The sequence below is a fragment of the Pseudophryne corroboree genome, chromosome 5, assembly GCF_028390025.1.
Source record: "Pseudophryne corroboree isolate aPseCor3 chromosome 5, aPseCor3.hap2, whole genome shotgun sequence".
NCBI classification, from domain to species: domain Eukaryota; kingdom Metazoa; phylum Chordata; class Amphibia; order Anura; family Myobatrachidae; genus Pseudophryne; species Pseudophryne corroboree.
This window is the reverse complement of record NC_086448.1, coordinates 562860016-562880694: the sequence shown is the minus strand read 5'-3', so window position 1 is coordinate 562880694 and position 20679 is coordinate 562860016. Positions and strand designations below refer to the sequence as shown.

Genomic DNA, 20679 nt, shown 5'->3' with positions numbered 1-20679 from the left:
TGCAAAGCCACACAGTCAAATTCCAAAATCTAGCAGAAAGCCTACCCAAATGAATGGAGGCTGGAATTTAGCTCCCAGGAGTGTGACCAATGGGTGACTCCTACCATGAGTGGTTCCCGCCAGTGTCAGAGAATGACTTGGAAAAGCTGTCAGTTAATCTTTACCGCTTCAGGAAAGTATAAACACCCCTCCCCCCGTCCCAGATGAGAAGCTCACAAGACGGATCCTTCTTAGGCCCCAGAAAGAGGACAAGAGGCCTGATTCTCTACCGTTTGTATATGTGAGATTGCACGTAGTAAGCGATTATTGGCAGACTGCACATGTGCTGTGAATGCATTGCACATGTGCGTAGGGTAAAATGCGATCGCGCTGCATATGCAGCCTAACTGTAAAGAGAACACATTTTGATTGACAGGAAGTGACCGTTTGTGGGTGGTAACATGGTGTTTTTGGGGAGTGGTTATGAAAACGCAGGCGTGTCATGGCCATTTTCGGGGAGTGTATCTGATGTCATCTGCGAATGCTGTGTTCAAAAACATGGCGCCCGGTGCGACTGCATTCTGATTTGAGTATGCTGGGGTCAGCCGCAAATGTCGATGGTGCTCATTTTTTGCATATGCACTGTGATTCTGCTAATGCCTACGCAGATTTTCCTTTCTGGACAGCTCTTCCCATGTGAAAATCGCTATCTCAGCCTCAATAGCGATCCATAGTGAATTACAGTAGGTCCAGAGTCCGGAACAAGGGCATATCTTGATGCTGCCTGTTTTAAGGAAACAGGGCCTGATTCTGAGTTGCACATCGCTGTGAGCCCATTAGCATCTTTTGCCGTAGTCACGTCTGTGACTATATACTAATACCAGTATCAGACCTTCCCCTAGTGTACAACATGCAAGGCCTGAGTTGCCCACTTTGAGCGCCTTCAGATACTGTAATACAGTTTGGTGTATCTTTAGACACCACCTTTGGTCTACATATGCAAAACCTTCATCAACCTTATAGTCGGTGCAGTTCTTTCATCCATAAAAAGGACCAACTCCATGCGTCTGAAAAGCCACCTTGCACTCATCGTCAAGAAATGCTACCATGCGTCTTAATCGCAACTTTGTGTGTTCACACAGTGTAACGCATGTGCTTTAAGAGATTTTAGGGTAACTTGCACACATGCAGTAGCAGAAAATCGTTCAACTTCGTGAAACTTGGCATTACCTCTCATGTGACTGGGCACAAGGTGTCGGAGGGACATGTACTGAATCCTGATTGGATGACCCATACGCTTCTATAACCCGTGTTCTGGGGCACTAGCAGGACTACAGTAATTCTTGTGCATAATTGGCTGCATCTATTCCATGTGTAGTTAAGGAGGTGAATGTTATTTTTTTATTTTTTAAGATTTTCCAGTTCCAGTGTATCTACAAAATTATTTTGTTTTTTTTGCAGGTGGCCTCAGACCGGTATCCATGAAGTGTTATCTGTCCAAACCTCCAGTAGGGAAAGAGTGTGAAGAGATCGAGCCCCCGCAGAGCTGGTGCCTTTTCATGAAAATACTCCACAATCTACAAGATTAAAAATATTAAATCCTAAACACAAAAATAACCAAAAAAGCATTTCTCGTTAATTATGAAACATTTACTCCACAGCTGGATATTCACTCATGTAGCAAGTCTCTTGGTAACATAACCTGAGGAATACTTTCAATAAGCACGCAGAAGTGCATTTTCCATTGTATTCAATATCCACTTGCTGTCTGCTCAAACAGTGTGAAAAGAGACACTTTTAAAGGGATTTCACAGTGTGCTGCAGCCATGTATTGAAGTATCAATTAAGTGTTTTGCCCTTTTCATTTCAAAAGCTGTGGTTTTGCTTTGCTACATTTTATATGACTGTATAATTTATTAGGACGTCACGCTGGCACAGTGGTTTGCATTGCTACCTTGCAGAGCTAGGGCCACTATCTGTGGGTAGTGTGTATGTTATTAATTATTATTTATACAGAATCCATATATTATGCAGAGCTTCACAGATCATATTTAATCCTTCACACTCTGCCTCAGTGGAGCTTACAATCTTTTTTCCCACCACACAAAAGAAAGGAGGAGCACGGCATTGATTTTTAGCATACAGTCCATGAGTGTATGAGGAAACCAGAGAACCTGGATGAAACACATGCAAACAGGCGTAGTACATATAAACTCCACAAATATATGGCCCTGACTAGAACTTACAATATGGCCTGAATGATGTGAGGAGGGACTGATGTGAATGATTTTCAACAGATCTAAGCAACATAAGGGAAACACATCTTCTAAAAGATCTTAAGAGAAAATATAAAGTCTACAGAGGCCACAATACAAAAAAGTTCAATAATATTCATTAGGCCAATAATGGAGGATGCTTAGATTGTGTAGAACAGGCATGTCAAACTCGTGGCCCTCCAGCTGTTGTGAAACTACAAGTCCCAGCATGCTTTGCCTGCATTCCTTCCACTGATCAGCTGGTAAAGCATGCTGGGACTTGTAGTTTCACAACAGCTGGATGACCATGAGTTTGACATGCCTGTTGTAGAACATCTGGCTAACGCAGAAAAAAAAAACATTCAGATATATGTGTCAGTAAACAGAGGCCAGGGAGCATCTTACACTTGCATATAGATCACCAGGCACGGCCATGAATAGTGCAGTCTATAATTACTGAGTACGATGATGGCTTGTTTCTTACGCAGTTGATGGCTCCAACAATACTAAATGGTTTATAGCACTTGACATTCATCAATCAGAGTGTTGGGAGTCACCAACATAGCAATGGATAAATGCCTAAAACTATTCACCAGAATGCTGAGAATTGTCTTCTGTGAATGATGGCACTCCAGCACAGCTAAACTTTATCTGCAGTAAATCCCAGACAGGCAGTGTTTTGAAATCTGACCTGTCCCCTCTCCCATTGCAATCATGAACTGCTCTCAGCCAATCTGTAGTCACTATTGCAGACATCCAAGATAACAGCCAATGAAAGAGGGGCAGGAGTGGCCAATGTATCTGCTGGAGGATAGCATCTGGCCAGTGTATGCACCAAAGTGGGCCACCAGATGTGGCTCTGACTATGGGGTCTATTTACTATGCCTTGGATGGAGATAAAGTCGCTGGAGATAAAGCACCAGCCAATCGGATCCTAACTGATATGTCACAAGCTGTGTTTGAAAAATGACAGTTAGGAGCTGATTGACTGGTACTTTATCTCCAGCGACTATATCTCGATCCAAGGCTTAGTAAATAGAACCCTATATCCCTGAATATGACCTAAGAAAGACATCAGCAGCTGAGGACATGCAGGAATCCAGGGACCCAGACCCACAGACCAGTGTCACTATATGCAGGGCCGGTTCTAGGTATTTTGACACCCCGGGCGGAGAATAGGGGCATGGCTTCATACAGGGGGCGTGGTCAGTTACGCCCCCTGTAGAGTTGTGCCCCCATTTGTGCCCCCTGTAGCGTAGCGCCGCTTGCACACACACACAAAAAATAATAATAATAATAATACTTACAATCCCCGCTCCTGATCGCTGCAGACCTCCGCCGGCGCCGCTCCTCTCCTCGGATCTATGGGAGAGACGACATGACATCTCTCCCATAGTACAGCATACACAGACACTACAGGTCAAATATGACCCCTAGCTTCTGTCAGTCCCACAATGCTGTGCGGTGCGCGATGACGTCATCGCGCACCGCACAGCAAAGGTCCTCTCCAGGAAGGGAAACTAGACGCATAGCGTCTAGTTCCCTTCACTGCGGGGGACCAGCGGGGGGCACAGTAGCGGATCTTGCCATGGTGCGGCGCCCTCCGGAAGGCGGCGCCCCGGGCAAAAGTCCTGCTTGCCCGTGGCAAGATCCGCTACTGACTATATCCACTATATACCCATGTCTGCCCTGCACTGCCACTATTTTAACCACACGGGTATACGTTGAGGATCCTAGCTGTTGGGATCCTGGCAGTCGAAATACTGATGCCGTAATCCTGACAGCTGCCAGAATCGCAATGCTCAAATCCAGAGAGTAAGTATAGATAGGAGGGTTAGGATTTGGCTGCGATGGGGTGTAGATTTAGGTTTAGGCGCCATGCTGGGGGGTGTTAGGGTTTGGCTGTGGGTGGGGAGTTAGGGTTAGACACCATGGGGGTGGGGTGCAGGGTTAGGTTTAGGCACTAAGTGGGGAGGGTTAGGGTAAGTCTGCTGAAAGGAGGCGTTAGGTTTTGGCACTAAAGGTGGGAGGTTAGTGTTAGGCTGAAGTAGGAGAGGGTTAGGAGTAGAGGGGGGTAGAATACTTACCTCACCCCAGTCGGGATCGTGAACATCGTGATACCGGCGTTGGTATTCTGACCGCCGGCATCCTGTCTGGCGGGATCACATTCTGATCCCCTGCCATGTACTGGCCCTAGCTAGTTTGTTTAAACTAGGAGTAGCGGTATGAGGGGGCTCTGATTACCAAATAAATTGTCACGAAGATAATATTATGCAATAGATATACGTTTTTATTAAAGTGGTAAAAACAGTCTAAAATCTGAGAAATAAAATGGTTGTTACCCACTGCAGTTTGGCTACACCCCCAGGTACGTCCCCATCTGGGAATCTGTATATAAAGAGGAGGTAACCCTACACTCAAAGTAGGTTGTACAGTATTGTGTTGTATGTACAAACAGCAAAACATGTCAGAGTTCTAGAACTGCTAACAGCATATAATGTATTGTTTCAAGTAAATGACTAGTGGATAGACTTTAAGAGAAATATGTCAGTGATCACTGCAAACCTGGATGCGTTTCTCGAAGAGCAGTGCTGTTCTGCATTTACAGAATAACAGATAAATCTCCTACAGTATATAGCATATTAGAATAGTTTGTCAAGTATACATCTAGTTTAAATTTAATGTATATAGTTTAATTGGAAGCCACTGTTACTGTATATAACTAAAACACTGCTCTGTGTGTCATTTTGAAAACCTTATCTTCTATGTTGAGGATTGATCCTTTCAGCACCATCTACCTGCATTTTGTTGGTCTAACTTACTTTGAGTCAAGTCTTGTCACTTTCTTGCTGAAAAACTCATCCACACCTTCGTCTACTCTAGACGTCAGGCCATTCTGCTCTCCTTCTGGCGCAGCTTCAGCTCCAAGTTGCTGTAACACAACAAGAAAAGGTCACATTTAGTGAGTATCTATAGAAGTACTTCACAGTCAACATTCATCAAGCAAGACATTATTTATTTATTACTTATTCAGCAGCAGGGCTCAGAGCAGAGTAAATGATGCTGTGTTCACATACAGAGAGATCAATAGCAAGGTCATAACATGTAGGTATGTTGCCTATAGACCACACATGAACAATACATATTTATGAAACACATATGAAACCTAAATGTGTGTTTGTTTTCCTGATTTGTAAAGAACAGTCCTGCAGTCCTGCTCTATAATCTGATAGCGTGCTTAGATGTGCTGTAACCAATAACAACCACACAGAGCACACACTGTATGTTAGCATCATTTTTCGGTAGCACATTTGTAACATTGCACCATAGTAAATAACATGCCTCAAATTAGACAGTCCTTTCTTGGCAGCCTTTAAGAGGGAATTGGACATATAACATGTTGCCAAGTTTATCCAAGTGTAGAGGTAAGTACTACAGAATTCTGGTGTCAATTTACCAAGGTGGGGTATTTTTTAGAACTGGTGATGTTGCCTATAGCAGCTAATCAGATCATATCTATTATCTTTTATAAGCAGTTAAATAAATGTAAAGTAGAATCTGATTGGTTGCTATAAGCAACATCTCCAGTTCTAAAAAATACTCCCACCTAAGTAAATTTACCCCACTGTGTTCACTCACTTCTTATGTAAAACAAGGATAGACACCATTGCAAAGACATAATCAAAATGATAAAGGTATGCTTTTATTTGATGAAGCGACTTCAGCATCAGACTCCAATGGATATTATTTACTAAAGATCAGTTTCTCAAATCTGCCAACTATCTGTGAATTTGAGGGCTGGGTTTAAAAGGACAACAGTAATACATAGAAAAGACTGATTTTTTGTATATACAGTATTACTGTTGCTCTTTGAAATCCAGCCATTGAAAAAACAAATGTTCACGCACAGACCTCACAAACACACAAATGATGCCTGCAAACACCAATTAATTCAATCCAATGTAAAAGATGTGATTTTTAAATTAAGAAATATATAGTCTTCCCGTCTCACGTACTGGTCTACTACATTCAGTTATAAAAAAAGAGAGTGATTACTAAAAAGTGAGGTTGGAAAAGGAGAAGTAAGCAGTACATGTGTACTGAAGTGGTCTGACCACCAACATAACAAACCACAACAGTCATACATATTTATTTATTATTACCAGTTATTTATATAGCTCACACATAGGGACTTATTCCTGTTTGTTATACCCTTTTCACACCGCAAACCCGGGTCCAACCCAGTATTTTGAACCTGGGTCCGACCTTTCACACTACACTTTCAACCCGGGTTATTGCAGGGTTGGCTCCATTTAACTCAACCCGGGTCAGCAATTAAAACACCATGGATGTCATTTTAAATGGACTTTTTTGGCTCAGAAAGATGAAGTGTCAGAAGGGGACAAAAGGAGAGGGTCAGGACAGCTCACAGTATTGCAGGAATCATGGCTGACAGAGCTATGTTTTTATACACAATTGCATCTTTAACTGTTCCAGTAACTTACCTCCCAACTGTCCCGATTTTTGCGGGATAGTCCTGTTTTTTAGGGGACTGTCCCGCTGTCCCACCTTGGGCTGCAGTGTCCCGGGGTGGGGTGTGTGGGGGGGGGGGGTAGTTGGGAGGCTCCTGTCACTGCTGCTCTGCTTAGCAGAGCAGCGGTGAATAGACTCTGTGCGTACGCATAGGTGACAGAGGGAGAAGGGGCATGCCAGCAGCTCAGAGAGCGCTGGTCATGCCACCTCATTGACGGTACAAGGGGGCGTGAAACGCGATTGAGGCTCTGCCATGAGGCCACGCCCCTTTCATATAGGTCACACACCCTTTTTGGGCGCACTTAGCGCATGCCAAGGTCCCTCTTTGTACTTTTAATAAGATGGGAGGTATGCAGTAAGCTGCCTAGCAATCTCTGCCTCACCCCTAATTCTTAATAGCTCTAATGCTCCCTGTTCTCTCCTGTGTAGCAGGACTCAGGCTGCTGGCATCATCAAGGCACACAATGAACAGCCAATCAGCACGTTTACATGAATGCAGGGTAACATGTACAGAAAGCTTTAGATTTGGATGTGGTGTGTTCAAAATGAAAACTAAATTGCAGTGTAACAATAAAGCAGGCAGTATTTACCCTGCACAGAAACAATATAACCCACCCAAATCTAAACCTATCCTGACCGGTCTTCCCAAACATAGGCTCTCACCACTACAATCCATTTTGAATGCAGCTGCGAGGCTAATCTTCCTTGCTAGACGTTCATCGTCTGCAGATCCGCTCTATCAGTCCCTCCATTGGTTACCGGTATTCTATCGTATTAAATATAAAATACTTTTACTGACATACAAGGCTATTAACCAAACTGCACCAACATACATTTCTTGACTCATCTCAAAATATCTCCCTACCCGACCTCTCTGCTCTGCACAAGATCTACGTCTCTCATCCACAGGCATTACTTCACACCCAAAATTACAGGACTTTATCCGGGCTTCACCCACTCTGTGGAATGCCCTCCCATGCACAATAAGACTCGCCTCTAGTCTCCAAACCTTTAAACGTTCCCTGAAAACTCACCTCTTCAGACAAGCCTAACAAATTCCAGACCCACCCACATAACCTTCAGTGCTTCCCTATCTAATTACATCCTCTCTGTACAGTACACATAACATCACATATCTTGTCTTTCTTTACTCTTACACCCTCCTGACACTTGGCCAACATTGCGGGATATCATCATACATCCCATTAAGAACCTAGCAATCTGGTGGACCATTGTGCAATAGGTAGCATCTATCCTTGTGTATCAATGCCTATTTCCCTATAGATTGTAAGCTTGCGAGCAGGGCCTTCCTACCTCTATGTCTGACTGTTGTTACCCAGTTTTGTTCTATTACTGTTGTTCTAATTGTAAAGCGCAACGGAATATGCTGCGCTATATAAGAAACTGTTAATAAATAAATAAAATAAATAAACCTCTCTACACATGTTGCACTGCAGGTGAAGCAGATGTAACATGGTTTTGCCCAGTTGCTTGCTTTTTTGGTTTGCTAACAAACCTGAATAACCCCCTTATTCCACAGCACTTTACAGAGAACAATTAATTCTCGTAAGTCCCTGCCCAAGTGGAGCTTACAATCTATATTTTTTTACCCAGAGAAAACCCACTCAAGCACGGGGAGAATACACAAACTCCACACTGTTAGGGCTGTGGTAGGAATCAAATACCAGACCTTTGTGCAGTGAGGCAGTAATGCTAACCATTATCTATGTATAAAAGGTATTTCAGCACTGATCATTTTATATAGAACAAAAATATTCTGCTTTCTTTTCACTTACATCACACACACACACACACACACACACACACACACACACACACACACACACACACTTTGCGGATTCATCCACAGGCACTTGACTTGATCTGACAATATACAGATAGGGACACTGTGAGTAAAAATTCAGTTAAACAGGGGCACAAACCTTGGTAGGTAAAGGCGATGAAAACATTACAAGGTTTGCATTTTAACAGGCATATTCAAGGGTCATAGATAATCAGGTCAAGCAAGTGTAGACTGTTTCCTTTGCATATACACCTACAGTAAATGGCATGGTGCTTATTGTTTCATGCACCTTTTATAAATAATAAAAAGATCTATACTAACATTGGCTTTGCTGGGCTGCTGTTTCTTCATCCTCTTTGGTCGTAATTTAGTGAAGTGTTCTAGCTTCTTTGCTTCTTCTGATGGCAGTTCTGCAATGACACTCGACGATCGCTTATCCTGCTTGTGGGAGGTGTATGGGGGGTCCTCAATGTGTATAGGGACATCTTCAAGTGCCTTGTCCAGGTCAAACTCCATTTCTTGTAAAGCGAAAAATATGATTTTAAACCTACCGGTAAATCTTTTTCTCCTAGTCCGTAGAGGATGCTGGGGACTCCGTAAGGACCATGGGGTATAGACGGGCTCCGCAGGAGACATGGGCACTATAAAGAATTTTAGAATGGGTGTGCACTGGCTCCTCCCTCTATGCCCCTCCTCCAAACCTCAGTTAGAGAAACTGTGCCCAGAGGAGATGGACAATACGAGGAAAGGATTTTGTTAATCTAAGGGCAAGATTCATACCAGCCCACACCATCCACACCGTATAAACTGGAATAAACGCAACCAGTTAACAGTATGAACACAAAACAGTATCAGCTAAAGACTGATCTCAACTGTAACATAACCCTTATATAAGCAACAACTATATACATATAAGCAACAACTATATACAAGCCTTGCAGATTTTGTCCGCACTGGGACGGGCGCCCAGCATCCTCTACGGACTAGGAGAAAAAGATTTACCGGTAGGGTTAAAATCTTATTTTCTCTTACGTCCTAGAGGACGCTGGGGACTCCGTAAGGACCATGGGGTTTATACCAAAGCTCCAGACCGGACGGGAGAGTGCGGACGACTCTGCAGCACCGACTGAGCAAACGCAAGGTCCACATCAGCCAGGGTATCAAACTTATAGAACTTTGCAAAAGTGTTTGAACCTGACCAGGTAGCTGCTCGGCAAAGCTGTAAAGCCGAGACACCTCGGGCAGCCGCCCAAGAAGAGGCCACCTTCCTAGTGGAATGGGCCTTTACCGAATTAGTTAACGGCGATCCTGCCGTAGAATGAGCCTGCTGAATCGTGTTACAGATCCAGCGAGCAATAGTCTGCTTCGAAGCAGGAGAGCCAACTTTGTTGGCTGCATACAGGATAAACAGTGCCTCTGTTTTCCTAACTCGAGCCGTCCTGGCTACATAGATTTTTAAGGCCCTGACTACATCCAGGAACTTGGAATCCTCCAAGTCACTCGTAGCCACAGGCACCACAATAGGTTGGTTCATATGAAATGAAGAAACCACCTTAGGCAAAAATTGAGGACGAATCCTCAACTCTGCTCTATCCACATGGAAGGTCAAATAGGGGCTCTTGTGAGACAAGGCCGCCAATTCGGACACCCGCCTTGCAGATGCCAAGGCCAACAACATGACCACCTTCCAAGTGAGAAATTTCAATTCAACCGTTTGAAGAGGTTCAAACCAGTGAGACTTCAGGAACCGTAACACCACGTTAAGGTCCCAAGATGCCACTGGGGGCACAAAAGGAGGCTGGATGTGCAGTACTCCCTTTACAAAAGTCTGGGCTTCTGGGAGAGAAGCCAATTCCTTCTGAAAGAAAATAGATAGGGCCGAAATCTGTACCTTAATGGAGCCTAATTTTAGGCCCATATCCACTCCTGTCTGTAGAAAGTGGAGAAAACGGCCCAGATGGAAATCTTCCGTAGGAGCATTCGTGGCTTCACACCAAGAAACATACTTCCTCCAGATACGGTGATAATGTTTTGCCGTCACCTCCTTCCTAGCCTTTATCAGAGTAGGGCTGACTTCCTCCGGAATACCTTTCCCAGCTAGGATTCGGCGTTCAACCGCCATGCCGTCAAACATAACCGCGGTAAGTCTTGGAACACGCAGGGCCCCTGTTGTAACAGGTCCTCCCTGAGAGGAAGAGGCCATGGATCTTCTGTGAGCATCTCCTGAAGATCTGAATACCAGGCCCTTCGAGGCCAATCTGGAACAATGAGTATTGTTTTCACCCTTTTTTGTCTTATGATTCTCAATATTTTTGAGATGAGAGGAAGAGGGGGGTACACATAGACCGACTGAAACACCCAAGGTGTCACCAAGGCGTCCACCGCTACTGCCTGAGGGTCCCTTGACCTGGCACAATACCTCCGAAGCTTCTTGTTGAGGCGTGACGCCATCATGTCTATGTGAGGAATTCCCCAAAGACTTGTTATCTCTGTAAAAACTTCTTGATGAAGTCCCCGCTCTCCTGGATGGAGATCGTGTCTGCTGAGGAAGTCTGCTTCCCAGTTGTCCACTCCCGGAATGAAGACCGCTGACAGAGTGCTTACGTGATTTTCCGCCCAGCGAAGAATCCTGGTGGCTTCCGCCATTGCCACTCTGCTCCTTGTCCCGCCTTGGTGTTTTACATGAGCCACGGCTGTGACGTTGTCTGATTGAATCAGAACCGGTAGGTTGCGAAGAAGATCCTCCTCTTGTCGTAGGCCGTTGTATATGGTCCTCAATTCCAGTACGTTGATGTGTAGACAAGCCTCCTGGCTTGACCATAGCCCCTGAAAATTTCTTCCTTGTGTGACTGCTCCCCATCCTCGGAGGCTCGCGTCCGTGGTCACCAGAACCCAGTCCAGAATGCCGAACCTGTGACCCCCTAGAATAGGGGTGGGCAACGTGCGGCCCACGGGCAGGATGCGGCCCGCGGGCAGGATGCAGCCCGCGAACCGATCCTGTCCGGCCCCGCTGTCCCACACCAGTGTGCAATGACAAGCGGCCCGACTGGCTGAGCCGCTCGTCATTGCGCTACCTAGCTCCCAGAAGTGGCGCCGCAGAGGAAATCCCGGTCACGTCACTGGGTCTGCTGACCGGGATTTCCACTGTGAGGTCAGGCGCTGGGCGGCACGGAGGGTGGGGCCACGGCAGGAGCGGGCAGCAGCAGCAGCGACTCCATGCGGCACAGCGGGCATCAGGCAGCGGGCAGCGGATCTGCCACTGTGAAAAAAGGTAAAGGGATCTATGCTTAACTTTAAAAGCTGCTATATAGGTTCAGGGGAGGGGAGGGTTGGTTAGGAGGGGAGGGACTGCTATATGGGTTTAGGGGAGGATAGAGACTGCTATATAGGTCCAGCGGGGAGGGGGGTAGAGACTGCTATATGGCTCCAGGGGAGGATGGGGGGGGGGGGGGGGGAGCCAGTAACTGTGCCCAGGGAGAGACAGGAGCTGTGAATACCAGCATTACACAGAATGCTGTTTGTTTTCAGCACTGTTTTGTTTTTTTTATTTATTTTTTATTACTGGATTACTTTTTTTTAGACATTTTGTATTTTGCCCGTAAAAAACTACGTATTTAATGTATATTGTGGTGTATGTTTTTATAGTGTTTTATATATATATATATATATATATATATATATACACTATGTTTTTATTGTTATATACATAACTATGGGCCTAATTCAGACCTGATCGCTAGCAGGCGATTTTTGCACTGCTGCGATCAGGTAGTCGCCGCCTACAGGGGAGGGGGTAATCGCTGTGCAGGGGTGTGATCGCATCTGCGGAGAGCTGCACAAACAAAAGTTTGTGCAGTTTCTGCACAGCCCAGGACTTACTCTTACAGTGCGATGATCGAGACTGGAGCGGACGTCAGAAACCTTCCCTTCAAACGCCAGGTCCCGCCTGCGTTTTTCCGGACACTCCTCTAAAATGGTCAATTGCCACCCACAAACGTGCTCTTCCTCTCAATCACCTTGCGATCGCCCGTGCGATCGCTTTGTTCGTACCATCCCGTCGCTGCGGACCGACGCGCCTACACATTGCGGTGCAGTTCAGACCCGATTTACAAGATATTTTGTGTGTGGCCCTCGACTATTCAGTGGAAGTGTTAAGCGGCCCCCCAGCTGATATAATTGCCCACCCCTGCTCTAGAAGGTGAGCACTTTGCAGCCACCACAGGAGAGACACCCTGGCCCGGGGGGACAGGCTTATCTTCTGATGTATTAGTAGATGGGACCCGGACCACTTGTCCAGGAGGTCCCACTGAAACGTCCTTGCATGAAACCTGCCGAAGGGGATGGCCTGCCACCATTTTCCCCAGAACTCGAGTGCATTGATGAACAGACACTCTTTTTGGTTTTAGCAAGTCTCTGACCATATTCTGGAGGTCCTGGGCTTTTTCCATAGGGAGAAAAACCCTCTTCTGTTTCGTGTCCAGAATCATGCCTAGGAATGATAGTCGAGTCGTTGGAATAAATTGTGACTTTGACAGATTGAGAATCCAACCGTGTTGTTGTAGCACTCTCCGGGAGAGCGACACGCTCTTCTGCAATTGATCTCTCGATCTTGCTTTTATCAGGAGATCGTCCAAGTATGGGATAATTGTGACTTCCTGCCTGCGCAGGAGCACCATCATCTCCGCCATCACCTTGGTGAAAATCCTCGGGCCGTGGAAAGCCCAAACGGTAACGTCTGAAACTGGTAATGACAGTCCTGTACAGCGAATCTGAGGTACGCCTGATGAGGAGGATATATGGGGACATGAAGGTATGTATCCTTTATCTCGAGTGACACCATAAAATCCCCCCCCTTCCAGACTGGAGATCACAGCCCGGAGCGATTCCATCTTGAATTTGAACTTTCTCAAGTACAGGTTTAGGGATTTTAGATTTAAAATGGGTCTGACCGAACCATCCGGCTTCGGGACCACGAACAGGGTCGAATAGTACCCTTTCCCCTGTTGGACTAGGGCAGGTATTCCCAACCGCGGTCCTCAAGGCACACCAACCGTGCAGGTTTTAGTGATATCCAGGCTTCAGCACAGATGGTTAAATCAAAATAACTGAGGTACTAATTAAGTCACCTGTGTTCAAGCCTGGATATCACTAAAACCAGGACTGTTAGTGTGCCTTGAGGACCGCGGTTGGGAAACACTGGACTAGGGGAACCTTGACAATCACTTGCTGTTGATACAGCTTTTGAATTGCAGCGAACACTACTTCCCTCTCTGGGGGAGAAGCTGGATGTGTCACAAGACATTTACCACCGCTGCTGCCCTTGAAGTCTTCACTTTTTATCTCATAAAAAGCTTTTCTCAGGGCTGCTTGGAGCAGCCCCTCTGTTAAGTGCCTGCTTACTGCAGCACCAACTGACAAACTGAGCTCCTGTGCTGGGAGGCGGGGTGATATAGGGGGCAGCGCTGAGCATTTTGGAAACAGTCAAAGCCTTGAGCCTGTTGGTGCTTCGGATCAAGATCCTACTCTACACCCCATTGTCCAGACTTGTGGAGCCCAGTGTACCCCACAGCATAAATAAGACTGCGTCTTTAATGTGGCCTAAGGTTAATAAAATGGTATCCCTATCTAGGGTATCAAGGTCAGCTGACAAGTTATCTGTCCAAGCTGCAACTGCACTACACACCCATGCCGATGCTATTGCCGGTCTGAGCAAAGCACCTGTATGCGCACAAATAGACTTTAAATTAGTTTCCTGCCTGAGATCAGCAGGATCTTTGAGGGCTGCCGTGTCCGGAGACGGTAGCGCCACTTTCTTGGACAGGCGTGTTAAAGCCTTGTCCACCCTAGGTGAGGATTCCCAACGTACCCTGTCCCGTGCAGGGAAAGGATATGCCATAAGAATCCTCTTGGGAATCTGCAGTTGTTTATCAGGAGTTTCCCAAGCTTTTTCAAATAACTCGTTAAGTTCATGGGATGGGGGAAAGGTTACCTCAGGTTTCTTTTCCTTATACATGTGCACCCTCGTGTCAGGGACCGAGGGGTCATCTGTGATATGCAAAACCTCTTTTATTGCAATAATCATATAATGAATACTTTTTGCCACCCTCGGGTGCAACCTCACTTCATTGTAGTCGACACTGGAGTCAAAGTCCGTTTCGGTATCAGTGTCTGCTATCTGGGATAGGGGACGTTTCTGAGACCCAGAAGGGCCCAGTGACCCAGCCGAAGCCGTGGATTGACTCCCTGCTCTTTCTCTGGACTCTGCTTTGTCCAATCTCTTATGTAATAAGGTCACATTTGCATTTAAAACATTCCACATGTCCATCCAATCATGAGTCGGCGTTGCCGACGGCGACACCACAATCATCTGCTCCACCTCCTCCTTAGCTGAGCCTTCTGCTTCAGACATGCCGACACACTCGTACCGACACCCCCACACACACAGGGATATAGTTATAAGGAGACAGTTCCCCAACAATGCCCTTTGGAGAGACAGAGAGAGAGTATGCCAGCACACACCCAGTGCCAACTGACGTTGGAAAATAATGTCCCAGATAACAGCGCTTTTATATTAGATTACTGTGTAATACACTCACTGCGCCTTACAAGTGCCCCCCCTCCTCTTTTCAGCCCTGTGTCACAGTGTTCAGCAGGGGAGAGGCCGGGGAGCCAGCCTCTCTGCAGATCTCTGTGGAGAAAATGGCGCTGGTTAGTGCTGAGGGACCAAGCTCCGCCCCCTCCGGCGGCGGGCTTCGGTCCCGCTCAAAATATTTCAGACTGGCGGGGGATATAAAGAATTACTGCCTCCGCAGTGTCTATGCCAGATACAAAGGTTTCATTGCTGCCCAGGGCGCCCCCCCTGCGCCCTGCACCCATCAGTGCCCGCTAGTGTGTGTAGTAGCAATGGAGCGCAGCGTTACCGTTGCGCGCTTACCTCAGTGAAGATCCGAAGGGTTCTGCCGCCTTGAAGTCTTTTTTTCTTCTTATACTCACCCGGCTTCTATCTTTCGGCTCTGCGAGGAGGACGGCGGTGCAGCTTTGGGACGAACGGCGGGGGGAGACCCGCGTTCCGACTCCCTCTGGAGCTAATGGTGTCCAGTAGCCTAAGAAGCAGAGCCTATCACTTAAGTAGGTCTGCTTCTCTCTCCTCAGTCTCACGATGCAGGGAGCCTGTTGCCAGCAGTGCTCCCTGAAAATAAAAAACCTAACAAAATTATTTTTCAGAGAAACTCAGGAGAGCTCCCCTGTAATGCACCCTATCTCCTCTGGGCACAGAATCTAACTGAGGTGTGGAGGAGGGGCATAGAGGGAGGAGCCAGTGCACACCCATTCTAAAGTTCTTTATAGTGCCCATGTCTCCTGCGGAGCCCGTCTTTACCCCATGGTCCTTACGGAGTCCCCAGCATCCTCTAGGACGTGAGAGAAACATATAATTCTTTTAAAATAAACCAAAGCAATTTGGAACTTTTTGCCTTCATATTAAAAAGCTAGAAAAACTAAACCTAAATGAGAGACAATCCAAGCTAAAGGCCACAGATCTGCACGTTAGAAAGCAGCGCTGCAATGTAAAGGGTGCAAATGCATTTTTTTCCCAATTTTTTTCCAATGTATGCATTTAGACTAGTTCTGTTCCCTTTGTAACATTTTTATTATGTTACCTAACAGATATATGATGGTGAATTATTCTTTAAAAAGGCCTGTACCCCTCATGTGAACCGGGGGGATAAAATACTCCATTAGTGTCTTCTGATAAATCTTTCCATAGATGTCAAAATATCTTCACATGCCCACGGTAATGGAAAAGGGTAGTTTGAGGAAATGACAGCTCAGTAAGTACTTTTTTTTTCTGGATAACGCTGTGTATGCTCTCTGACAGTCAATGCAGGATAATAACCTATGAGAGCTCTGTATGACAACTGTAAATTAGAGATAAGCTTGGAAACAGCAACTCTAAGGGAGGTATTTAATTCGCTGCGGGGTTAACCCCACAACTGATTAGCAGCAAAAATCCCCGGGGCGCAAGAAAAGGTGATTCAATTGAACAGCCTTTCTGCCGTGCTGAAAAATCGGGATTCAAGTGCGGAAACCTACGTAAACTGCGGAATCAATGCATTTTTTTACCCGCACATGACCCAATTTTGTGCTTTTTTACATGGACTTTACCTCGCAGCTCCATGAGTTGCGAAGTTCAGTCCGTCTGTGGGGACTCATGCACTGGGTATTCCCCGCTAATTGAATAGGTCCGGCAGCGGCAGTTAGCACCCTGCCGCTAACTGAATTCCCCCCTAAATCTGTCTACACATTTTAGACTTATCCACAAATGTAAGAGGCAAAAGGTCACATTCTAGCTGGATTTATTCCTAACTATAAATGAGACCCATGCGTTTTGTATGGTGGATGTTGTATTCTGTCCTCACCCATCATACTGCAGCAAGCCTACTCCTGAATAACTGAAGCAGACATTTATTCACATACTGTACAGTACTCACCAAAAGCTCTGGACACCGGCCGCAGCATCCTGCTGTGAATGCTCTTTCTCTTGGACTTGGGAGTCATCTGTAATACAAACATATACCATTTCCCTTAAAATCCAGAAATCATTTTGTAGTTAACAGACTTCAAGCTAGAAAATATTATTGTAAAAAAGAATACATAGCGTTACTATAATATTATATTTTACAAGAACAACAGAAATACATAGTAAGCTTCACGACATTCCTATCTCGCATGGAAACGCACAACAACATAGGAAATGTCACACTAAGCTGACAAAGGTCGGCTTACTTAAAAGGTCAGCTGGTTATAATTACTGAAAATATTTCTGTGCATAAAACACTAACAAATGTGTAGAATTTAAAGTATTACTGACAAATATGCAAATTAAAGAAAATGAAATCTAGATGTACGCATAGGCATAAGTTATCATTATCAGATATCAGCTATAAGCAATCTGTTGATGTTAGTGTAATCTGCCTAAAGGGTCACAGTATACATGGGGCTGAGTCACACACACATCTGCAGAATGGCACCCTGCAGTGCTTATGCAGAGCCAAGGGATACTCTGGACAGGCATCCTGCAGCCTATGGAGCTGCCTGGAGCATCCTTACTATGCTTCGGAAAGTTCTCTACTTCACAGGGTTTGTGGCTCCCCTAAAGGTGTGGAGTCATGATATCACATGTTCGGGGACGGAGGTAATACAGGATGCCCTGCTGCCCTTTTACAGCGCTACCCACATGGCATACATGCGTCTCCATTTGGAATCCCGTTCCACCCAATGTTTTTTCACCAGCAGATGCAACATCATCATTAGTCTCTGTAGGTGTCCCCACTCAATAGTGGGTGTAAAAGATCTGTCTGAAACAATCTGCATGTGCACGCTATTGAAGTTGACTTACACACCTACACAGGGGCTTATTAAGATAGTAGGAGGCACTAGGCAATGACTCTGAGCACTAGGTGGTGCACAGGTTTGTCCTAGAAAATGGCACGGCAGACATTTCCCCTACTGTGTGTCCACAAAATGCAGAGAAAATGCAACCAAGCCATTTTCCTGGAGACTTGCGCACCACCTAGTACTCAGTCACTTTTATTGCCAGAGAGGTAAGTATTGTGGAGGGCTCCGCGGCTGCTTCCCGCTCCTAGGACACTGTCGGCAACACTGCTCCCAAAACACCATCGGCAGGCATTGGCAACCCCGCTCCTAGGACACCACTGGGCGCCAGGGACCACACTCCCAGGACACCTCTGGCAGGGTGGACACTGGGCACTCCCCGCATCCAGGGCTGAAGAACACTGTAGGAGGACCAACCTCAGCGCAGTATCCGTTAGCTGGGAGGAATCCATTGAGGTGAGGACTCGATGCTTGCAATTGGGGTTACACCGCATGCATCTCAGGCCACACTATTTTGCCTATGTGGAGCGGCTGATACAGTTGAGGGAGGAGGGCTTGATAACATGATTGGACTGGACACCTGCAGAGTATGGGTTTAATGCTGCTAAGTGGCACTGGGTCGCCCACTATCTTCCGCACCTACACAGGGGCTTATTAAGATAGTAGGAGGCACTAGGCAATGACTCTGAGCACTAGGTGGTGCACAGGTTTGTCCTAGAAAATGGCACGGCAGACATTTCCCCTACTGTGTGTCCACAAAATGCAGAGAAAATGCAACCAAGCCATTTTCCTGGAGACTTGCGCACCACCTAGTACTCAGTCACTTTTATTGCCAGAGAGGTAAGTATTGTGGAGGGCTCCGCGGCTGCTTCCCGCTCCTAGGACACTGTCGGCAACACTGCTCCCAAAACACCATCGGCAGGCATTGGCAACCCCGCTCCTAGGACACCACTGGGCGCCAGGGACCACACTCCCAGGACACCTCTGGCAGGGTGGACACTGGGCACTCCCCGCATCCAGGGCTGAAGAACACTGTAGGAGGACCAACCTCAGCGCAGTATCCGTTAGCTGGGAGGAATCCATTGAGGTGAGGACTCGATGCTTGCAATTGGGGTTACACCGCATGCATCTCAGGCCACACTATTTTGCCTATGTGGAGCGGCTGATACAGTTGAGGGAGGAGGGCTTGATAACATGATTGGACTGGACACCTGCAGAGTATGGGTTTAATGCTGCTAAGTGGCACTGGGTCGCCCACTATCTTCCGGTCACCCCTGCCTCATTCCCCCAGTAACTCCCGGTCACCCCTGCCTCAGTCACCCACTATCTCCCTGTCACCCCTGCTTCAGTCAACCACTATGACTTAATCATCCACTATCTACCTGTAACCCCTGCCTCCCCAGTTACCTACATTTTTTCTGTCACCCCTGCCTCACAAGTCACCCACTGTCTACCTGTCACTCTTGCTTCCCCAGTCACCCACTATCTCCCTGTCATCCCTGCCTCACTAGTCACCCACTATCTCCCTATCACCCCACTTCCTGGCCAGTCATCCACTATCTTCCCTGTCACCCACTATCTCTCAGTACCCTTGGGGGTACAATTGTGTGGCTACGCCCCTTTCTTGTGATACCCTTTAAAAAATGTATCCCATCAAGGGGCGACAACATTTATTTGCTTACCCCAGAAAAAACGCTCTTGCCGGCCCTGCCATCTGGACCCAGGGGCCCGTGAGCACTGCACCCATTAAACATACGCCAATGCGCCTACGACACTCCCACTACACAAAACAGTTCAGTGTATCCTCATGATCACTACTCAATTACCGTCCAGAAACGCCCATTTCAGGGGAAGAGTTGTGCAATCAATCCGTACACATTTGCGGTGTCCTCCAGAGTGTATATGCCTGATTCGGCTGTGCTGGTCAGTCTGGAACTGAACTGTGCCTGAAAACACAACTAAAGGTGGAACTGGAGCGCGAACCATGGGCTTTGTGCAAAAGTATACACTTGGTTTTGCTCTTATTGGGTTTACCAGGAACAGTCTTGCTATAAACGTGGATCACGTCTAGTAAAAGACTGTTGTGTGCCTGCCAAAGGAAGGATAACATTGGGCTTGGTCACTGCCCTTCAAGAGGAGTGAGTAAAGAGTAGACTGCCACTATGAAAAATGTTTTTAGCATGAGTGTGTCTGATAAGTACTTGGGGCTGTATTGCTATCTCTGTTCTGCTTGTGCTATGATTATGTTTGCAGTGTAGTTACATCTCTTGATAAAAGTGAAATAGCCATTTGGAGAATAATTCTTGTTCTGAAGATATTTACCTAGTCCAGTGCCAGGAGGGTAAGCCAGCTACAAATCAGTAAAATCAGTCTACTAAAATAAGTCATTTTTGTACTGCAGAAGTCTAGAATATTTCAGTGAGCAATGATGAAAGATAACGCTCTATACAACAAGGCCTAATACCTTCTTCTTCTATTACAGTACACTGTAATAAAAATAAAGGTCTGTTTCAGAGAAATAAGAGCTCTTAGTGAAATCAGATTTCAATTAAATTAACTTTAGTGCCGGATAAATAATTCTGTGTCAAGTCCATATGGTGTTTTACGGTGTGCAAGCCTTTTTGTATAATATGAAATGCTATGAACAGGGAAAATACTATCTAAAGTACAAAAATCCCAAGACATCACAGCATTAATTATTGACATACTGTAGGA

General features: G+C 46.1%; 1 protein-coding gene across 3 annotated transcripts in view; it reads right to left on the bottom strand.

Annotated features, from left to right (window-relative positions):
• CARMIL1 (capping protein regulator and myosin 1 linker 1) overlaps positions 1 to 20679 on the bottom strand; it is a 581945-nt gene that overhangs the window by 66039 nt on the left and 495227 nt on the right. For all 3 annotated transcript variants that reach the window (XM_063923281.1, XM_063923283.1, XM_063923284.1), the window contains 3 exons: positions 17061 to 17127; positions 8893 to 9089; positions 5057 to 5166 (listed from right to left, as the gene is read on the bottom strand). In XM_063923281.1, the coding sequence (XP_063779351.1) occupies positions 5057 to 5166; positions 8893 to 9089; positions 17061 to 17127 (374 nt within the window). The remainder of the gene's footprint in view (positions 1 to 5056; positions 5167 to 8892; positions 9090 to 17060; positions 17128 to 20679) is intronic.